At 32.9% G+C, this 24,355-nt stretch overlaps 1 protein-coding gene across 1 annotated transcript; it reads right to left on the bottom strand.

Annotated features, from left to right (window-relative positions):
* Positions 1-719: 719 nt before the first annotated feature.
* LOC149569088 (uncharacterized) lies at positions 720-8,822 on the bottom strand. Its single transcript, XM_089816831.1, has 4 exons — positions 8,711-8,822; positions 1,851-1,903; positions 847-888; positions 720-728 (listed from the first exon to the last, which is right to left on the bottom strand). The coding sequence occupies exons 1-4, from the start codon at positions 8,820-8,822 to the stop codon at positions 720-722; spliced, it is 216 nt and encodes a 71-aa protein (XP_089672957.1).
* Positions 8,823-24,355: the final 15,533 nt, after the last annotated feature.

The raw sequence follows: 24,355 nt of genomic DNA, 5'->3' as shown, positions 1-24,355 counted from the left end.
AGATCCATACCAAAACAAAATATCATATGGGTACACAAATAAATTACATATTCAAAAATTAGATTATGAACACTACAACTTTTATTCTTGAAGTTTTTGAATATTCAATCTTTAAATGAATCAAATTTTAACATCAATTAACAAGAAAATTCAAAAATAGGAAAAACACTTCCACTTTTTGCCCAAAGAGAGACCCAACTTCTTGCACCTATGCAATACATTTAGTCATACCCACTCATAATATTATGACTTTATTAAAAGTACATCACTCCTATGTTTCAAATGCAGAGTTCCATTTCTATGTTGATGAACAGTCATTTATTGCTATATAATTTTGCATCATTCATTCTAATGGTCATGGCTCAACTAAATTATTTAAGCTTTCAAGGCTTATTCATTTCAAGAAATCATACACATCTTTAGCTTAATTCAATGACTTCCTATTCCCACCACTATCATTTTTATAGCACAAAGACGTCATGATAAGATAAAGGTTTCAATAAGATGGATGATTGTTTTCTAGGATTGTTTAGATCACTCAAATAATTACTAAGAGGTGGTTAAAGAAGATGTAATGAAATCATAATATGGGAATTGATGCACACTCCACAAGTTACATCAATGATTTTAGAGATTTGACATACAGTAATTATAATAGTGAATCTACAGTAAGAATACTAATCTAGTGTATTTATGAACATCGAGTAAATATAGGGAATCTACAACTTCTATACAAGCAATTAAGAACTATGTATAGTAATATTAACTACAACCACATGAAAAAATACATTGTCCTTTAATATAACAAGAACAAATACATTCTTTGTGAACTAATTGAAAAAATACATTCTCCTTTAATATAACAAGAACAAATACATTCATTGCAAACTAATTGATTCGCACAAGCTAGTTGTTAGTGAGAGAAACATGCCAAGTCTATGTTTAAAAAGGGAACATTCTAGTGATGTTATGTACTATTAATGTCATTAAGATGAGATTCGTGCCTTAACTACCATATCTACATTGGTTAATACTAGCTACAGGAGTGATTCCTTAAGTATTTTTTCCTAAAAAAAAGAAAAAAGTAACTCGTCTTATTCATAAACCATCTTAACCTTTTAATATCAGAATTACATTTGTAGAATGATACCATTCTTTTCTCTAGTAAGGAGTATAATTTGACTAGAAAATAACATAGAAAAGCAATCATATTGGGAGATTAGCATGCATATCAGGAACTATGTTCTTGACTGCCAAGTTTGGCAATGAATCATCACTATTCTTGCATTAATATGGGAGTGATTTAAAGTGTTTAAGAGTTTATCACCACAAGAAAAGGCATGTCACTAGCCCATAAGCCAAGATTTATTACATGAATCCAGTCGCCCACATAGCAAGGTGAAGATTAAGGTGTCACTATTGAAGACAAACAATTGATTAATAATGCCATATCTAATAACTAAGGGATTCTTCTTATCATCTTTAGTTTAGAGCCATTTCCCATGATATTTATAAATAGTGGAATGATAAACCATCATATCATTCACATAGTAATAGGTGAATAGTTTTTTTTGATGTAAATTTTTTAGCTCAGCAAGTTCTTCTTAATACATAGATGTACATATGCTTTTATAGTATCCTAAGTATTCAACCAAGACCACAAGAAAACAAAAGTAAACAAATGGTTTTATGTTTTTAGTTCAAGAATTCATCTAGAAGGAATTAATGCTATCAAAATAGAGGAACCTAATATGATGTTGTGGTTGCTAAACCTTTCTCCGCTCACCCTTCCAGAAGCTTCCTCCTTTCAGCCATCATTTTTCAACTTTTTCCTCCCTCGCTATACTGGCAACATTCAGGTAGAAATAAATCAGTCTTGCATTCATCCATGGTGTGAGTAGGTGTTAACAAAATGGAGAACCATCTATGATAATCATGTAGAGAAGGGTAATGAGCATAACGAAGCCTAGTGTTGCTACCACCATTCTCATCATCACAACTGCGAATACCCATGATTCCATTTTCTTCCCTTCCAATTCTGCCTAGATTCTCCTCACTAACCTTCTACAATGAGAGACAAAAACTACCAAACCCATGTCACTACATCTCCTCCCTCTTTAGTGCAAATACCAATCAGATATGTTAGTTTTAGAGTTCCTTCCAACAAAATTTGTACCTATTTTCATTTTAAAACTCTCATCATTCCTTATAATGAATTCATTATTAATTTTGTTCCATTATAATATAAGAAATTAATTTATTACACCTTAATCTATGAAACATTTTAATACCAAACTATTCAGTGTCTCATTAAGTGGGTTGTGACATCCTCCCCACTAAATAATGCATCGTCCTGATGCATAAATGTTCAAACTTACAATTATATCCATAACATTCAATAAAATTACAAGATCAAAATATAACTTTTGTTTCTCACAATAAGGCATATGATTAGGTTAAATTCTATCAACAATATTGACTTCCATCTACATAACAAGGTCAATGTAGTTTCTTAAATAAGGCCAAATCTCAAAGTGTAGTCCATTTAAGAGGATCATTGCACACTCTCATGGAACCAATCTTCTTCAATGATAAGACATATTTGAAGTAAACACATTCCAAAGAAATAACATACATCAAGTATATAAACACATATATGTACATAATAATTTCAAAAACATATTCTATGTGTGAGTGTGTGATTTCCATTACCATCCTTCAATTTTACAAGGGTAGACTTACCTCTCTCTGACAATATTCCCCCATTCTTATATGTGCGGTTACCTCTGTTACATTACAAGAACAACACCAAATGTTAATCTATCATATATCATAGATCAAATCGATTTTCCTATGAAATATCAAATAAAATGCTTTATTATCTGAATGATTCTCAAAATTAAGTAACATGTTACCTTAAAATCACATGATATCAGATACATACCTATGCTTACTTATCATATCTTGGCATTACATGGATTTGACCCCACTAGGAAGTACTTCATATCCATATCCTTCCATACATATACACATACACTCATAATACCTTTTAGCTCATTTCTAATGTCAATAGCTCAAAAAGATAATTATTCAATATAAATATCAACAGTAAATGTTTTCCTTTAAACTCATCACTAATCACACCTTGATTATTAGTAACAAAAATAATCAACCATACGTACCATCTAACATGTGGTTCTCACTAAGTGAGTAAGTGTCCACATCAATAGGTCAATATCCAAAAAAAACTTATTTCATGATCCTTTGATTCATCATGAGATATAATGGCACATGCATATAACATCATCAATATACTCATTAACATTTAATCCTCATTATGTATCTACATGCTTGCAAAATTTACAATTTTACATCAAATTACATCATTTAGTTCAAAATTAATAGCATATATTTCACCAGTATAATAGAAAGTCACACAACCAAATGTATTAAGTAACATTGATGCAAGTTCTGCATCAATAGATAATTCAGCCAAATCTCAAACACACATGTTGACTAAAGGGTCTAAGTTGGGTGCATAATAGCTAAGTCTATGTCAAACAACATATCAACTAGGAGCCAAACAGATAACTCAAGATGACAAAATCGTTGACTACCATTCATATACCAAGTTGACTAAATAAAATGAGTCAACAAATTTCTATAAAGTAGAAAATTCACATGCATGGTGGATCATCACATATAAATAACACCAATGCAAAAATATTATCAAAAGTAGATAAAAGAGGGATTTATACATACCCTTTTACATTCTTATAGGAAGATCAAATTTTCAAACACTTGCCACATAGGCCAAAAAAACAAGTCATGTTAGTCAAAAGTCAGCTAAACATAGTTGAATCAATAGGTAGATAATATATCTTCCAATTAATTACGCAACTTCATTCTAGTTTTTAACTTACATGTTGAAATGATAGATACATTAATAATCGCATTTCATAAGCCAATTATTGAACAAATTGTTGAACAAAACATATCATCACATGAATATGCCATAAATGAATATACTCAAGAAGTTGACTAACATGTCAAACTTTATTTCATTATATGTAAGAACCATGTCCTACTAAGCAATTTCTACATCATCAATTGCAAGAATACAGAAATGTGCAAGCAAAATCCAATGGAATAGTCAACAACTATTTCATTCTCCATAATCAAAAGGTAGAAAATAATTATCCATTTAAGAAGGTAACACATGAAATTATCTAGGGATGTCGACCTATATGTCATCCATCCATAAAAATGCATGTTTTAATAAATACATGAAGTATAATTAAAGCTATCATACCTCTGTGGGAATCATAGAAAATGTCGACCTACACATCAAACATGGAACAACAAGCACATCATATAAGTGCAATGTCATCTACCATATGGTCTTCACCATTAAGTAAATCATCTGTAAATCATCTAGGTATGCTAACCAATCATCTGCAAGGATCAGTAATGACCTTAGGCCCTCAAGCCCATCTCATCACCATGGTGTTCTTAACCAACATATAAGCACAATTGTGATATATGGTCTTCACACCATTCAATCATTACATAAAATATGGTTCAGGTGCTTTCCTACCCAACCATGAAGCCTTACACTTCCTTGGGATCCTACCTAACTCATAGAATACTCAAACCTGTAATGCCCAAATATTACCAATAAGCATTTCCTTGGGATCCTACCTAACTCATAAAATTACCCAACCCAAAAAGTCCCTAGTAATACAAAAGGGTACTTTCTTCAAATCCTACTTAAAACGTAGAATTCCCAACTATGGAATGCACATACAGTACAAAAGATGAGAGGTATCTAGTGTAGCCATGAAACATACTACCTCACACATATGTCTAACCCTAGTCATAAACATGGATGTGGCAAGGAGATGAAACAAGGGCAACATAGTTTTGGCTAAATAATTTTGTAGTGCCAGTATTACACTCGCAAGTAGAGTGGAAAATGAAAGCATCACTTCTACCCCTCCCTATCTACATGTATTTGGAAACCACATCAGAAGGTAAACTTTCTAGAATAAAATAAATAAAATAATAATACAAAAGGAAGAATGGCATGTTCTTCACAATCTACACCCTTATACATCCTACCATTGCCCCACATTGAACATGATAGATGACATTACATCAAAATACAAGACTAACATCATAAAAGTACACACCCTAGCCACCTCACGGTCAAAGAAATCTTGAAATCAAGATTCCCAATTCTCAAATCAAAGTCCAAGAAGGAAGAACAAAACTAATAAAATAAAAGTGAATAAGAGTCATAGAAGATAGATCACATAAGAAATTAGTGGGTAGGTGGTCACAAGAAAAGAATTTCAAGCTAGCTCCTCATCAAATCAAAGTTCATGAAAACTGAACATAATAAAATGAAAACCCAATTCACATTAATCACAATGACTCTCACTAGTCACCAAGAGGGAGTAGATGTTTAATGACACCTTGTATCCAAGGGTCATTAAGAACATAACCAAACTTCACATGCATCACATGGAATTTATCTTGATAATAAAATATTTCTAAATGCACAAAAGAAACATGCAATACTTTTTCAAATGAAATCCATGTTCTTCCTATTTATCATACCAGGTTACTCAATGAATAGCATAAATCAGGCATAAACATAATTCTTGCACCACATGTGCATCACATGCTATTTATAGAATTAAAGGCATTGTTCTTCTCTATCACAAGCCATGTCTTCATTTGGTAGCCTCTCATAGCCTAGTGCAAAAGTCAACCATCCTTTGACTATCTCAATAGTTCAAGTTTAGTATACCAATATGCAAATTATACCATCAAATAATTTAAATCAAATATAATCATAAACATATGAGGTACTCAATTTACCAATCATTCCATAAACTTTCCATTTTGACAATCTTTAAAGGAATGCAATTTAAACTCGAAATGGTGACATGCATAATGAGAGTCATATCCTTCTATGTCAAAACTAATCATAGTTGAGAGACATAACATGCAACCCATATCATCAACTCATACAACATAAACTAAACTAGTTGACTTACAATTGTGTGTCTAGCATAGTGAACTCAAGGCTCGAGTATGGAACCAAGAGCTCTGATACCATATGTAAAGAGTGCCCCTGCAAAATCAATGCCACATCAACAATCTCCATAATATATGGAAACTTCAATCAAGGTTAAAGTCATTTGAATATTGACCAGTAAAAATTAGTTGATTAATTATCATTAACTTTATCAAAAATCATAAATATACATATATTCTCAAATCTAAAACAAGCCATAATTCTGTTACCAAGATACCAAGATGTACCAATTATGTCAACCATTTTGGTAGAAGCTCTTGACCTTATCTAATAACACAAGGGTGAGAATGTTGTAGGAGTGTTTTACCACCCTACTACAAAGTTTTTAAGCTTCCCTAAAATCTTTCCTAACATGACAGATACCTAGCCTGACATCAAGAAAGTCTAAACAAGTAAAACTTAGATGATTAATGGAATTGTGTACACATTTTCTATAATATAATAGGAAAATTCTATTCATAGATTTAGAAAAATTCATTCAAATATCCAAACCTCATCAAGTAGTTCATTCACTCTCAGAATGACTCATAGTTCAAATCAATGTAATTATGTCACAATAGACCTAAATGATGACCACACTATCAAGAATCTTTACAAGACTAAATTTTTTGTGTAGTATGTTCATCATTTACATAAAGAAATTCTTATATCTATGAAAGAGAATCTACATCTCCTTTTAAGATTTCTTATCTAGTTGTTTCCAATAAATACCACTATGAATCATTGCATCATATCCAAGAGTTCAATACTATTCATCTATATAGGAAAGAAAATCCTTCAACATAGCTTTAGCTTATACTACTCTTTCACTCATGGCCTTAAGTAATAAATACATTCAATTATCATTGTACAACCACTTCCATCAAAGTATATACATAAGAATTAGTCATTGTCATTCAATTCAAAGAGGAAAGAATGAGTATTTAAATACATTCTATTCATATTTAGGTTCTAAGTGAAAATATGAAGGGATCCCATGTAATATGTCCAATCATACCCACTCATAATCTTATGAATTTATTAAAAGTACATCATCCCTATGTTTGATAAGGAGAGTTTGATTTCTATGTTGACAAACAATCCTTTATTGGTATCTAGTTTCCTATCATTCATTCTATTGGTCACGGTTCAACTAATTTATTTAATCTTTCAAGGATTATTTATTTCAATAAATCATATACATCTTTAGCTTAATTCGATGACTTCTTATTCCCACCAATGCCATTTTAAGAGCACAAAGGCGCCACGATAGGATAAAGGTTTCAATAAGATGGATGATTGTTAGGTAGGATTGTATAGACCACCCAAATATTTACTAAGATGTGGTTAAAGAAGATGTAATGAAATCACAATATGGGAATTGATGCACAGTCCACAAGTTGCATCAATGATTGTAGAGATTTGACATATAGTAATTATAATAGTGAATCTACAGTAAGAGCACTAATCTAGTGTATTTATGAACATCTAGTAAATATAGGGAATCTACAACTTCTATATAGGAAGTTGAGAACTCTGTATAATAATATTCACTACAACCACACAAAAAAATACATTATCCTTTAATATAACAAGAAGAAATACATTCTCTTTGACCTAATTTATTTGCACAAGCTATTCATTGGTGAGAGAAAAATGCCAAGTCTATGTTTAAAAAGGGAACATTATAGTGATGTTATGCTCTACTAGCATCTTCAAGATGAGATTCTTGCCTTAACTACCATATCTATCTTGGGTAATACTGCTACAGGTATGATTCTTCAAGTGCTTTTGCCTAAAAAAATAGAAAAGTGTAACTCATCTTATTCATAACCCATCTTGACCTTTTAATATTAGAATTACATTTGTAGAATGAATCCATTATTTTCTCTAGTAAGGAGTGCAGTTTGATTGGAAAATGATACAAAAAAGAATGGATACTAGGAGACTAGCATGCATATCAGGAACTATGTTTTCGAGTGACAAGTTTGGTAATGAATCATTCACTATTTATACATTAATATAGGAGGGATTTAAAGTGTTTAAGAGATTATCACCACAAGAAATGGCATGTAACTAGCCCATAAGCCAAGATTTATTACATGAATCCAACCACCCACATAGCAAGGTGAGGATTAAGGCATAATTATTGAAGACAATATAGTTGATTGATAATACCATGTCTGATAACTTAGGGTTTCTTATTATCATCATTAGTTTAGACCCATTTAGAAAGCTATCATGATAAACCATTGTATCATTCACATAGTAATAGGTAAAGAGTTTTTTTTGATGTAAATTGTTTAGCTCAGTAAGTTCTTACTATGTAGATGAACATATGCTTTTATAGTATCTTAAGTATTCAACCAAGCTCACAAGGAAACAAAAGTAAACAACTGGTTTTATGTTTTTGAGTTCAAGAATTCATCTGAAAGAAAATAATGCTATGAAAATAGAGGAACCTAAGAAGATGTTGTGGTTGCTAAACCTTTCTCTACTTTCCCTTCCAAAAGCTTCCTCATTCTAGCCATCATTCTTCATATTTTCCCTCCCTTGCTATAGTGGAAACCTTTAGGTAGAAATAAATTAGTGTTGCATTCATCCATGGTGTGAGGAGGTTTTTACAAAATGGAGAACCGTCTATGATAATCATGTAGAGAAGGGTGATGAGTATAATGAAGCCCAATGTCACTAATGCCACTCTCACCATCACAACTGTGGATACCCATGATTCCATTTTCTTTCCTTCCAATTTTGTGTAGATTCTCCTCACCAACCTTCTACAATGAGAGAGAAAAACTACCAAGCCCATGTTGCTACATCTCCTCCCTCTCGAGTGTGAAGACCAATAGACATATCAGTTTTAGAGTTCTTTCCAACAAAATTTGCAACTATTTTCTTTTCAAAACTCTTATCATAGCTTATAACGGATTCATTATTAATGTTTTGATTAAGTAAAAATAGGTTTTAAAGGACCTGAAACCTTTACAATATAACAAAAGTCTAGAGATAACCAAGAGAAGTAAACATCAGAGAAAAGCAGCACAGAACAACATGAAACAAACCTCGAAAAAGAACAACCTATCAGATCAAAGCCTTATTGTTACTCTCTAACAAAGCCTTATTGTTACTCTCTAACAATTGTATTACTCTAGGTTTAATCCTTTGGATTAAGGTTGACCTAACAATCATTTGTAAATCCTTTAACTAGGTGACATTCCAAGTGAATGGTCTAATGTCCTCTATTAAGGCTCACTTCTAATAGGGTGATTGAAATCCTTTAACAAGGTCGCATTTAAGATTGTGTATTGTAACCTTTAATACAGTTGGCCTTTCACAGGACATCATTTCAAAAGAGTGAAAAGAGTAGCATGTTACTAGTGGTTTTCCCCAAATTGGGTTTCCATGTAAATCATTATGTCAATTGTGTTGATGAATCTATTATTTTTCATGCTTTACATTTCTACAAGTTGATTTAATAGTAACCTACAAGTTTTTAGTGATTGCATAATCTTATAGATGCATGCATGAGTATAAATGTTTTATAAGTTCACTAAGTTTTGCAAAACATTATTTATACATCTAGACCTTGGATAACAAATTCAGCCCCTCGCTCCCCCCCCCCCCCCAAGTTATTTTAAAGTATTCCAACACACAACCAGGCTATGTTAGAGATTTTTTTTTTCCCTAAAGGTATGTGCAAGATCATGGTGTGCCAGAAAATGACAACCATAAAATTATGTAGTTCTAAAATGCCTCAACATATTTCAAAAACTATTCCAACACTTTCCCCACCCATCTTGATACCAAACCCAAAAACTAATACCTTATAAGGCCTTTTATATTTTTGGATAGAAACCCTACATGGCCAACTAAAAAAAAATTCTAAAAACATGTTTTTGGCCTATTCTTCTATATTTTTTTATTTCAAACATGTAGCTAACAACTTTTTTTTTCACCCAAATTTGATGAAATGAAAAGGATTTATTAAGAATGTCCTTAGCTTTCCATAAATATAATGTTTGTCAAATTATGAGTCTAGTAAGTAATTATTACTTATTTTCTAATGGAGTTACATATAAAGTGTTAATTGAGACACTTATTTAAAACAACTATAACTTTCAAATGGTACAACATTTTTAAACTCTAAAAGTTGTACCACATTCCATACTTCCTCTACTATAAGGAAAAAGAAAAAAAAAATTTAAATTTTGCAAAGTTTTGAATCAATTAAGGTGGTTAGACACAAGAGTTCTTTTATTCAAAAAATACTATAGCAGAAAATTAATAATTATTAATTTATTTAGAGTAAAAATTACCAAAAAATATGTCTCCAATCTATGAATGAGTCTAATTCTTATATATAGAATTTTATTAAAAGATATTATCATTTGATTTTTCTTAAGTTGGTCAAACATACACTCACTTGTTATTTTTGTCCTAAAATTTTTGTACTATTGCATTAAAATTAAAAATTTGACCAATCATTCTTTTTTCTTTTTTCAGATAAGGCCTAGTAGTTTAGAAACTAATTTCAATTTCCTAAAGATTCTTTTCAATTAACTTTTTGATAGAAAGTTCATAACATGTTGAAAATTGCATGTCAAGTTGACATAACCCTGATTTGTTGTTTTTCCATTGCCACTTAAGGGTATAGTTTGGTTGACCATGATCTTGCACATACCTCTAAGCTACACTAAGTTTGATGGCATCAAGGAAAGTGATATTGGTAAGAATATGTGGGATGCTATAAAAAAGATCTATGGAGGAGAAAAAAATGTGCTAAGAGCCAAATCTAAAAGACTCAGAGGTAAGTTGGATGATATGAGAATGAAAGAAGGTGAGAATATAGCTCAATATTGTGCCAAAGAAAAAGAAGAAGTTAATGCTATTAGAGGAGCAACTAGTAAGATTGAAGATGAGACTGTGATTAGCAAAGTACTCAGAATCATGTTGCCTATCTTTTCTATTAAAGTCTCTACCATACAAGACCTAAGGTGCACACCTAGTAATGATCTATCCCTTGAAGGATTGATAGGTAGACTCATTACCCTTGAACTCTCTAATTTTGATAACTTCAAATCTGAGAATTTTTAATCTTCTTTAAAAGCTAAATTGTCATCAAAAGAACCTAAAGAGAAGAAGAAAAAGGTCAAATATATTTCTAGTGATAGTGATACAGTTCAGAAGGTTGTAGAATAGCTTGAAGCATTGGTGGCAAGGAGATTTCACAGAGACAAAGGACAATTCAAAGGTAAGTTACCCATCACATGCTTTAATTGCAATCAGGTTGGTTATATTGCTACTAAATGTGCTGAGAAGAAAAATGATAGAAGTAGAGACAAATACAAAAGTAAAAGAGATGAGGACATAAAAGATTACGAATATAAAGGAAAGAAGTCTTGCTACGTGGCTAAGGATGCTCATCATAATATTTTATGTACAAAAATTTATTCAAGTTTCAAGACGAAAGATTGATGGTGTCGCTAAGTGTAACATGTTTTTAATGTGGTCCTATAATGCTCAATTCAGAAGGTCTAATAATCAAATTAGGGAATTAGTTTATGGACTCTGTATAAAGGAAGGACATTTTCCTTTATCATGACATGGATATGGATGGATGTGGATGATATTTGTAAGCAACACAAGAGTGGAATGAGAAGTTGAGTAGAGAAAAGTAGAAGTGAAGGAAGCTTGATTGCCGAGGTTTTGGTAAGTGATCTGAGGTTCAATATTTGGAACTGAGGGTCATGACCTAATCTATAAGGTCTGACAATGTTTGGTTTGCTTGACAAATTAAAAGAAAGAATAACATAATAGTAAATTGCATGTTTGAGCAGCAAACTCTTCTTGTAGTTGAAATAGTATGTTTGGGTAGTGGGCTCTTCTTGCATACATTGTGCTACAACTCCTAATAGGGTTGGAATCTCCTAATAGGAGTTCAAAGTCTCCTAATAGGGACCGTATGTACTAAATGTTGTAATAGGCTCCTAATAGGGTCCATCCTCTAACAAGGAATATTTATATTAGTACATCATCTTGTGGGCATCATTCCCACGAGGGTTTTCCCTCTAATCAAGGGTTTGCCTAGTTAATATATCTAGTGTAGTTGTCTTTGTGCATCTTATTATCGTTGCTTTTTACTTTGGTTGAATGATTAAGTTTGTTTAAGGAAGATAAATGTTTTAATTGTTGGAAATTTATCACTGGGACTTCTTGAGAGGTCACCCATCCCAGTACTACTCCAGCTACAGAGTTTCCTCCATAGTTAAACCCAAAGCTTGCAAGGTCCCCATTTGCAAAACCTTCACCAAGTGTTGTGCCTTATGAACCATTCATTAGAAAGCCCCTTAAGCTCATCAATTGATAAGTAGGAGATAACACTGGGACTTCCTAGGAGGTCACCCATCCCAATACTACTCCAACCTGAGTGCACTTAACTACAGAGTTTCCTCCATAGTTAAACCCAAAGCTTGCAACCCCATTTGCAAAACCTTCACCAAGTGTTGTACCTTATGAACCATTCATTAGAAAGCCCTAGTGAGCATCACCTAGATCCAATGAGTGCTAAGTGTTCCATTTATTCTCATGAGAGATGGATTCATGTTGAATCACTACTCTGAAATATGGGTCAATGAGTTTGACTCAAAAATCACACAGTTAAATCCTGGTAGCAATATCATAATTTGACTTGCTATGGAAATTATCTCCTACTTATCAATTGATGAGCTTAAGGGGCTTTCTAATGAATGGTTCATAAGGCACAACACTTGGTGAAGGTTTTGCAAATGGGGTTGCAAGCTTTGGGTTTAACTATGGAGGAAACTTTGTAGTTAAGCGTGCTCAGGCTGGAGTAGTACTGGGATGGGTGACCTCCCGGGAAGTCCTAGTGCTTCACCCCTGTGAGCATCACCTAGATCCAATGAGTGCTAAGTGTTCCATTTATTCTAATGACAGATGGATTCATGTTGAATCACTACTCATGAAATATGGGTCAGTGAGTTTGACTCAAAAATCACACAGTTAAATCCTGATAGCAATATCATAATTTGACTTGCTGTGGAAATTACCTCCTACTTACCAATTGATGAGATTAAGGGGCTTTCTAATGAATGGTTAGTATGGCACAACACTTGGTGAAGGTTTTTCAAATGGGGTTGCAAGCTTTGGGTTTAACTATGACGGAAACTATGTAGTTAAGTGCACTTAGGCTAGAGTAGTACTGGGATGGGTGTCCTCCCAGGAAGTCTCAGTGCTTCACCCCTGTGAGCATCACCTAGATCCAATGAGTGCTAAGTGTTTTATTTATTCTCATGAGAGATGGATTCATGTTGAATCACTACTCACGAAATATGGGTCAATCAGTTTGACTCAAAAATCACACAGTTAAATCTTGATAGCAGTATCATAATAGTAGATTGTTTGACATATCGTGTTGTAGAAAATGAGAGGAGGCTTCCTTATATAGTGATCTAGGGCACAAATTTATAGAGAGGTAGACATTGGAGAATTAAATCTCAATTAATCTTAACCCCTAGAAATAGACCAATTAAATGCAATTTAAGAGTTTACCATTTTGGAAACCAAAACAATCAAACTAGAAGCGAGAAAACAATTCTTACCAAAACCCAACATTTGAAAATCACGGAACCTTGAAATTTGGACCTTAGGTTAGGGGTGAAGTCAAGGTCAATTATAACCTAGATTAGGGTCGATGTTTTCCCTGACCTAGGTCAGCGTCAAGGTCGACCTTGACCTAAAAGCTTGTCCTTGAACCCGAGGTCACACATCTCAAGATTTCAGTCTAGAATGCTAGAAAAATGCAGAAAGAAAGTGGAAAAGGAACTGTACACTGAGGGAGAAAAGATGAACAGGTGGAAAACAGACAAATCCATGAAAAGACCTAATCAAGGTGCTTGACATGACCCCAAACCACTTATTTAGAGGGTTAAATGCTCTTAACATGGAAGTGCTCCCAGTTTTAAGATAATACAATACCTCCAATAGTTTTGTAATTTTTTGTAGACAAAATGGTTGAAGGAAGGAGCTAACAGTTAGTTATAATCCACAACAAAATGGAGTGGCTGAAAGAAAGAATAAAACTATAGTTGAGATAGGAAAAAATATGATAAAAGAAAAAGGTCTTTGAATTGAATATTGGGGAGAGGCTCTAATAAGAGAAGTTTACTTGATTAATAGAAGTCTTGCAAAGGTATTCCATGATAAAATACCTCTTGAGGTGTAGGCAAGGCATAGATTGATAGTTGAACACTTGAGAATGTTTGGATATGTAGCATATGCACATGCACTAAAGGAGATATGATAAAATTTTGATGATAAAGGTGAGAAGTGTGTTTTCATGGGTTATAGTTGAGAATCTAAGGCATATAGATTGTATAAACCTGTCACCAAGAAGATCAACATTTTAAGAGATGTTGAGATTTTAGAAAACAAGTCATGAGATAGCATGTTGGATGCATCATCTAAAACTTCAAGTAAAGTGCCTATTATTAATGAAGATGATGAGTTAGATGATCAACAAGATGAAATAATACTATAAATTGATGGCACTAGAGAGCTCTGAATTATTTTTCATAGAAACAAGCATAAAGGAATGTAATCAAAGAAATTTTGATGCTTTGAATAGTTCTAGACAGTTTCGTATTCAACCTACACAAAAGAATAGTAAGAGTGAGAGTTATGTTCCTATCTCGCCTCCCTTCTACCAATCTAAAGGAGATATACCAAGATGAAATGTATAATGATTTTTATGAGAAGGTTAATTTTACATTATTTTCTCATAGTGAGCCAATTTACTTTGAAAAAATTGTGAAAGAAGAAAAATAATGTGAGGTCATGGATGAGGGAATAGATGCTATAGAAAGAAATGAAACTTTTGAATTAACTATTTTTCCTCCCAACAAGCAAGTTATTGGTGGGAAATGGGTATATAAGACCAATCGTAATGTGAAAGGGAAAATAGATAAGCATAAGGCACATTTGGTGGTCAAAGTATACAAACAACAATTTGGTAGAGACTGAGATGAAACCAATGCACCTATTGTAAGGAGGTAAACAATGTGTATTGTCATAGCAATTATAGCGTAGGACAATTGGAACGTATAAAAATTCAAATCGATGTGAAGTCTATCATCCTTAACAATGTGTTGAAAGAAGTTTATGGATCACCCACCTAGTTATGAAGTTTTGTGTGAAGATAAAGTATATAGGATGAATAGAGCTCTTTATTGGTTAAAACAACTGCTGAGAGCATGGTATAACTAGATTGATTCATATTTGGGCATGTGTAGGATCACAATCAACCAAACTCTGCTCTTAAGTGACAATAAAAATTTAGAAAATCGAAGTTATGTCAACTTGACGTGCAATTTTCTATTTATTATAAACTTGATATCATGAATTTTAGAGAAAAGAATCTGTATGAAATTGAAATTAGTTTCTCAACTACTAGGCCTTATCTTGAAAAAAATAAAAATTGATTCATCAAAATTTTGAATTTGAATTCAATAGTACAAAAATTTCAAGACAAAAATAAGTAGACATATGTCTGACCACCTTAATCAAAATCAAATGATAATATTTTTAAGTAATATTTTAGATAGAAGTAAACTCATGCCTGAATGTGACACATATTTTTGAATATTTTTTTTCTAAATAAATTATTAATTATTAATTTTCTACTTTAGTATTTTTGCAATAAAAAACTCTCATGTCTGACCACCTTAACTAATTTAAAAGTCTACAAAATTTAAATTTACTAGAAAAAGCATAGAATGTGATGGATCTTTTGGATTTCAAAAATGTTGTACCATTTGAAAGTTATAGTTATTTTTCAAGCAATATGGCAATCAACACTTTATATGTGACCCCATTATAAAATAAGTAATAATTACTTACTAAACTTATAATTTGACAAACCTTACATTTGTGGAAAGCTAAGAACATTCTTAAAAAAGAAATTTTCATTTCATCAAATTTTGGGGAACAAAAAGTCATCAGCTACATGTTTGAAGTAAAAAGCACACATGCATAGGTCAAAAATACATTTTCAAGACGTTTTTAAAGTTAACCATATATGGTTGGTATCAAAAGATATAGTAGGCATTATAAAGGTAATAATTGTTTTCGTTTAGTATCAAAATAGGTGGAAAAAAGTTGGAATAGATTTTGAAATGCTTTAGGGCATTTCAGAACTACATATTTTTGAGACTGCCACTTTTTGGGCACACCATGATCTTACACACACCCATTTGTTGATTAATGATTTCAGCAAAAGAGATGGTGAGCCTACTCTTTACATTAAGATTTTAATTGTTTTTTTATATGTTGATGGTCTAATTTTTTTTACTAGGGATGTTGATTGTCTTATTATTTATTTCAAATAAGCTATCAATGATGATTTTGAAATGACAGATTTTAGGAATCTTGAGGTACTTTCTAGGCATAGAAGTTAAACAAATGAATGATGGTATATTTATTTCTCAAGAAAAGTATGCAAATAAGATTTTAGAAAGGTTTCAAATGTTGAAAAGAAAGGAAGCCCCAACAAAAATAGTGGTAGGTCTGAAATTGAGTAAAAAAGATTGCAACAATAATGTGAATCCAATTATGTTTAAGAGTTCGGTTGGAAGTTTAGTATATTAACAACAACTAGGCCTATTCTTATGCATGCAGTGAGTTTGATTTCCAAGTTTATGGAAACTACAAAAGACAGTCATTGGCAAGTAGTTAACAGAATCCTAAGGTATGTGAAAGGTACCAAATGGTATGTTGTTTTATATTCTTCTAAAAATGATTCTAGTTTGGTTAGTTAAATAGATAATGATTGGGCTCGAAGTCTAGATGATAGAAATACTACTTTTGGTTATGTTTTTCATATGGATTCTGGTGTGATTTCTTGGGATTCCAAGAAGCAACCCATAGTTTCCCAATCTATGACTGAGGTTGAGTATATAATAACAAATGTAGCAATGTGTCAGACAATTTGGCTAAAAAGGATCTTGGTTGATTTGAAGGAAGAATAACCATCATATTTTGTGATAATATTTCTTCCCTTGCCTTAAAAAACATCATGTTTTTCATGCTAGAAGAAAACATATAGAAATTAGTTACCATTTTATTCAAGATCACATTGAAAATGGTGAAATACATATGGAGTTCTGTAGGTTTGAGTAACAGTTAGCAGAAATTTTTCACCAAACTTTTAAGCATTGAATTTTTTATCGATTAAGAAAGAATTAGACATAGTTTATTTGGATGAAACATGATGTTTTGTATTATTTTTTTTGATGTTTCAAGAGAAAGGGGGATTGTTGAAATTAATTGATTTTATAAATGAGATTTTTCCCTTTCAAAGCAGTTTACTTACCTTCTAGGAGGTTGAGGAGCTTGAGCAACTGATGTCAGTAGGTGAAACTTTATGATTATTTAGAAATATTATTTTATGCTAGTTTCATAGCACAGATTTTTTTGAAGAAGGTTAAGTTTACTTAGGTACTAAGTTTTCTAATTTATAAATAGGAAGGGATGTTTTCCATACGCATCTAAGACAAATCTCATAATAGAGCATGCTAAAATAAGAAAATATCAGATTGTACCTGCAGCTTGAATTGGTCTATCTTGTACTCTATTTCAGCCCAAAGATTTTAGTCTTAAGTTTGTGATTGCTCCAAGCATAAAAACGTTGTATACAGCTCAATAGTGTTGTAGTGTTTTGTTTTGTAAATAGCAGACTTAGGAATTTTTGTTGTAGATGTTTACCATTTGTAGTAGTTAATTTCTAAATCACATATAAAGCAATATAATCTTTTACATACTCGAAAATTGTTATTGTTTCCATTTAATTTGTGTTCCGCTGAGTGGTTGGATATAGAGTAATCTCTCTACATCCGTATCCACCACTCTACCCTATTTGAATGAAAATATATTTGATTTTGGAAGCATTACTTTTTGTATCTTATGTTTGGTTTTTGCTTCTAAGCTCTCCACAATCTTCAAGAAAATCTCCTATAGAGTTCTTTGAGATGCTAATAAGGTGACCATTATGACATACATTTTAGATTGACTAGTAGAGAAAGAGTTGGTGAATGAACACCATCATAGATACACTCATGTAGTGTCATAACCCATTTCCTTTTAACCTAATAAATCACTATTGTTATTGCCACTTGGAATTATTTTTTTAAAAAAATTATCTTTTATTAAACTGAAATGAAATCATTCTATTATTGGTTCTGTTAAGAGTAATAGTTGTTAGTAATTTAACAAGGTTTTAGAGAATTGGTAAGATCTACAATGTTTTGAATTCAAAAATTAGTTGGTTGTTATAACTAACTCAAGATGGCATATTTTTGCGCTTTAATGGACTCACACATCAACATATGTTTGGGGTATCACTTGACTCATAAAAAACAAGAGCTACAAGGCAGCATAGTTCCTGCCTAGACTAGTCAAGATAGGTTGATTTAGAGATTAGAATAATGAGGACCTAACTTCAAGTTAAAAATAAGAAAGGTACTTGTATTGTAACATGAATCAGGCTGAAGATATTTGTAAATGGATTTATTCTAATGAGATATTAATGGAGTCATGTTGATCCTATCGATGTAATCACAAAGAAATGATAGCCCAGCAGAGTACACATTCATAGGCCCAATCCAAAAGTTTGTACAATGAAGAAAAAAACACATTATTCTACTTGTAGTTGGGCCCTCCTAATATAGTGCATTTCAACTAAACTCTTCAGATAAATCACACAAATAATAACAAAGTTTCTCAGTTCATAGTCATATAAACATGATCACAGAAAATGGAGATAGAAAGAAGCAAATGGAGACTGAATCTACAAATGTCACTTACTGTTCTATGTTGAGGCTAAGAGAGATTTTGTTGTGTCGGATGTAAGAATAAGTCCAAGTTTCATGCTAAGAGCTTAGACATACAATCAAAAATGAATTCATAAAGGTGCTTTCCAATGGAATTTCATGGATCCAATATGTGTAGGAAAGCAAACAAATTCATAAATCACAACTTTTAAAATGAAAATAAACTATTAAAGAGTTTGAGATTAGTTGGAACTAAAATTCCATGATTAGAAATTGATGGGAAGGGTAGTATCGAGCTACCTTTGATTCTAGACTATTTTTTGTTGTTATCTCCACCTCCTTAGAAATTTAAGCTTTAATAAATCTAAAGATCATTAAAGTCTGATCAAACTTATCAATCAAATTTTAATTGCTAACCAACCAAAAATTTGAATCATTCTAATCTAATCTGAATTTAGAGGGAATCCACAAGTAGTGCATAAAAAGTAGACAAGATTCAACCAAATAAAAAAAAAATCCTCAATGTAAAGGCCCTCTTTCGCAAAAATTATTAAAAGAAGGTAACAGCACAGCATTTCAAGTATAAGTTGGTGTTTGTTAAGCAAAGTCAATGGCTTCAACATTAGAAATACCCATCTCTTTGTTCAAAATATACAAAGTGACATCAATGAAAAAAAGGATGAACACTCAATCAAGTAGCAAAGCAAAATAGTAAAATTAAAGAGAAGGCACCAGTCACGATGTAGTCTAAGAAAATCCCAATAGCCCAACTTTTACTAGAATCATGGCATCTGAAAGCAACGTGATATTAGGTGAAAGAATAGGCCAGAGATTTTGCGCTCTTACGAAAGCCACAACTGCATGGAAAAGCCAATATTTACAGACACATGATGAAATGGCTGTTGGATAATGGACATGAATAGTTTATTATTTCTATATATAGTACTTGTTAAAGAGTTGTGGCTCATGGTTGTCATATAGGCAGTTTGTGGTATAATCTAAAAATGCATTTTGCATTTTAGATTTTTGAACCAGAACACAAAATTTTCAGAATCGTAAGAGCAGATAAGAATTGTGAGCATTTGAGCTTGGAGAGCATTTAAAAGGTTAGATCATGGAAAGAGAGTGAAACCCCAAAGCCCCAAATACATATGAGGATCTGCAACTTTTGCAACTGACTACCAAAATCAAGATGTTGACACTAGTAACATTACCTCATCTCGCAATGGTTGAAAGCGTGCTATAACTCTGAAAACAATGGTAGCATTCCATGCAATGCCACTTTCATGTTTTAGTACAGAGAATCTCCTTCTCACCTTGCCTCTTGCCGTAAGTTTCGAGGATTGGATATCCGCACCAAAAGAAGAACCCTATTTTGTGTAAACTATAGTGCATCCGTAAACAACATCTGATAAAAAAAAATCGTTGTCACCAAAAAAGTAAGTTATTTCTGTTACATAAATGACAACAACGGATTTTTATTTAGGGTAGCAGGAGGCAAGAGTTGTACAGTGCCCGGAGAGGAAAGCCTCGTCAAAGTTACAAAACTAGGAAAAGAAACTCAGGCGACAACATAAAAGTAAAGATCATACCTCTCGGCATCACAAATCTGATGCGTTTTGTATGTGGGTAAACTGTATGCTCTCGGTACCATCAAAGATAGGTTTGTGTAAATACATCTCTTCTTTAAAATAATCTTGGTGGTCGAGATATACCTCTCTTCTTTGGTACTAATCTCTCTGGTCGACCAATTTTTGCACGAGCTGGGCTGGATATTGATGGAATGATTATCAACATTGCCATGCCTGAAATCATTTAGACTAGCTTAATCATCTTCTATCCTTGCCTGGGCCGCTCGATGTTTTTCTATCTATATAACTAGTGTGTCTATACCAATTCTTCGACCATTCTTCAGTCCATATACTGCTTCTTCCGTGGGTGCATTGAAATTTGAATTTTGTTTGATTTTGAAGTCCACAACATGGTGTTTTTGGAGTCCATGGTGGTTATATAAAGAACTTATGTAGAAAATTGTGTTCATGCTTTCGAAATCAGTTTTACCTAGCAACACTTTTGCACAAGGTTTAGAGCCATGGCAACTTCCAAGCTGTTATCGTTTGCCATGATCACCTGTGTGTTGAATGTGATGGTATTCAGGGGAGCTCTCGAAAACTCCGATGGACTTGCAGACTGGAGAGTTTATCTGCTTGTGACTTGACTGGTGTGAGGTGCAAGGGTGGCATTGTCATCTCTCTCGTTCTTCAGAGCTTGGGAATCTTAAGGCCTCAGGAATTTTTGAATCTTACTAATAATGTTCTAGTTGGTAGCATTCCGAGGAAAATCTGGGGGCTTGATAAGCTTAGAGTCTTAGACTTGAGAGGCAACTGTTTGCGTAGTGAGGTTGATGGTAGCATAGCATAGGAGGTCTTGCTGAGATTAGATAGCTTGCTGTAGGTAGCAACGTTCTTTCAGGGACATTGCTCTGGGAAGCGGTTTCAGCCTGCTTGGGTAGATTAGTACTAACGAGTAAAGCAGAGAGGACACAGAGCTTAATACATGGGAAACGCGTCTCAAGTGCATAATATATTAGCCACGCGTCTCACGTGCATGGAAGGGAAGAAGCTTAATGGCCGCTTTGTGTATTTGGTCCCATCATGCCAAAAGATGTCAGCTATCCATACAAAACTAAAAATACAATGTTTCCCCAAATACAACGGTAAATCCAGCATAGTTTCCTCGATCTTCGCCTCTTCTCTCGCCTTGATTATCGTAAATGCATTAATCTTGGGATAAGAAATGAGCCAGCATGTACATTGGACAGTCTGCCCTTAACATTCAAACATCTTTTTTATTTAAAAAGAAAAAAAATTGAAAGTAGTTATCGGTGAAGGACAAGAAAGCAATCTGATTGGTCCTGAAACATAAGATTAATCAGTGATTATTTTGAACCCTTGGCAATAGTTTCCTGCCTGGGCAGGAACTAAAAAATGAATGAGCCCTTCATGTTCACCGCTTTGCACTCCCCTACCTCTAAACAGGTAGAAGCGAAAGACATTTTCAAAGGGAATGCTTAGACTCTTCACGGGGTTTTTCCTCAAATAATTTTGATTTAAATGCATTTGTTACATATTTGTTGGGGGAAAGATATCATTGTTTGCCTACCATGTCTCAGGGAGAAGCTGAAATTCTGGATTTCCTTTAAGTCTAATGCTTTACAGAATAAATGCATGCAGTGCACATTTTTGAGAAAGATGAGTGATGATTTCTCCTTGGTTCTTCGTTTCCAGCATTACAAAGCAAATGAGATAAATTCCCTTAAAAAAAACCTACAATATCTATCAAGTCGCCTGACTCAATCCATTATTTTCAGCTTTTGCGAGCGCTAATCTTGAAATAGGTCATTTTGCTCACCATTTTTTACAATTCCCTCTGGTTATTACAAATTTCTTTAAACGGATAAGCGTAGACTAGATTGTTGAACTTGCGTTTGAACTGGAGGATCATCGATGGACTCTCAACTGCCAAAATCGGTTATATGGAAAATTTTATTTCCCCCTCATGCCCTGCACAATCATGCCTTCTCAGGATGCATTCTACATGCTTTCTAATTGCCTTCTCTCTTTCACACTGACAAAAATTCCAATAAAAGATGTTGCCAAGTGTTCCATTATGTCAAGGAGGTGGAGATTTCTCCACACCCACATGTTGCTCTCATCTTCTCTCCGGATGATTTCCATATGTCAAAAGCTACGAATATTACTACCAGCATCTTGCTTCTTCACTCAAGTGAATTGGAGGTGGCTGGAAAGAAGCGCAACATATCTGAACTAGATGGAGCTTTTATACACCCAGGTTCTTTCTCCATTTTGCAGCTTTGCGTAACCATGTGTATAGATTTTTTTTATGACTGTAAATTTTGTGGACATGTAGAAGTAATCTATGAAATGTGCCTAAAGGGATCATGGCTATGTCGTTGCTTCTATAGGGTAAAGAAATTGTGTATTGAGCTCTTAAATAGATGATTCAAGACTTTTTTTTCACTTGGTTGTGTTAGCTTAGAGGAGATTTTACTATAATCAGTCAGCCAAATTTGCAAATTTAAAAGTCCACTATGCTATTTTTATGAACCATAACTAAGTGACATTTTTTTGATAGCTATTAGCTTCAGAATAAAATGCATACTTGAGCCAGTGGGGGATTAGGAGTTGGGTACATAGTGCAAGTATTATCAACTTGGACGGTTAGAAAAACCAACTACATATGCTTGCTGAAAAGAACATCTTGTTATGAATTCATAATGGTTGACTTAAAGTGGCCATGGAAATGATATTGTTATTGTTGGCTTAATAGACTAGACTGATACATTTTATTTTTTTTAAGATTTGGTGTTCTTATTCTACCTACGTTTCCAAATCCCAGCCTTGATAGTGTCATGTTCCCAATTTTCTATTAAATACTTTTATAACATATAGTTCTAAACCAGTAAACCAATGTTTAGCTATCAACCAAGGTCTTAATTGGGAATCTATCTAGTTTTTAGGTCAGCACCATCATGGCTATGACCTTGACCTAGTTAGAGAATAGCCATTTAGTAAACAGTAAGAAATAATGATTTTTTTTTTAAAATAATGAGATGAGGAATTATCATTGAAACTTTCAAATAATTGACTTTTATTTTGTGTTAGTTATTATGAGAAGGTTGTGAATTTGGGAGGGAATTACATTGTTATTATACTTACCAATATCAATGTTACATTTATACTTCAAGTTGTATAAGAAAAGAATTGACTTCATGTTAATTTAGAATCTATCAATTTGTTTAATGAATGGTCACACTTACCTAAGGATAATGGGTGTATCAAATCAGAGAAGAACAGAAAGGTATCTTGAAATGTAAATTAAATTTCTTTTAATTATCCTACTACATCATGTACATCTTTCATTCTATAGGAGTATCTTGTGACCAACAGAGTATGTATTTTGTCTTGTTATTAATCCTGACTCTAGTATCTCATATTGACCAACAAGTCATATGGATAGGAATTTCATGGAATGCAATAAGGTGTGTCCTAAGTGTTGCCAAAAACAACTATATAGTGGAGTGTTTGAAGTCAATCCTATGTTTAAATGGATATCAAATTTTATTTGCATAGAAGAAATGTGTATTATGGTTGTGTTCCTATCTCCTTATGAATAATGAGACTCCTTGAGAACATGGAAATAGCTGATGTTTTCGTGCTTATTAGTTCACATAGAATATTGTCTACTGAAAATACATTCTTTTGTTTCTTCCATTGCATGAGTGGGTTTTCATGTTGATATTAGAACGATGCTAGATGTAAAGGAGTTCTAGTTAAATGATTTGACTGATTGATGTAAGTTAACAATTATTAGGTTTCTTATCCATTATATGGTAATGGGTATG

Source organism: Cupressus sempervirens, chromosome 3 (genome assembly GCF_028749045.1).
Source record: "Cupressus sempervirens isolate cs-2001-9-10 chromosome 3, ASM2874904v1, whole genome shotgun sequence".
In the NCBI taxonomy this organism is placed as follows: domain Eukaryota; kingdom Viridiplantae; phylum Streptophyta; class Pinopsida; order Cupressales; family Cupressaceae; genus Cupressus; species Cupressus sempervirens.
This window is presented reverse-complemented; position numbering and strand designations above follow the sequence as displayed.

Coding starts and splice junctions, on each gene's coding strand:
- LOC149569088 (XM_089816831.1), bottom strand. CDS start 8,822: ATGGAATCATGGGTATCCACAGTTGTGATGGTGAGAGTGGCATTAGTG. Junction 1,904..8,710: donor CATAGACGGTTCTCCATTTT/GTAAAAACCTCC, acceptor CATTTTGTTAAC/ACCTACTCACACCATGGATG. Junction 889..1,850: donor TTTATTTCTACCTGAATGTT/GCCAGTATAGCG, acceptor CGAATCAATTAG/TTTGCAATGAATGTATTTGT.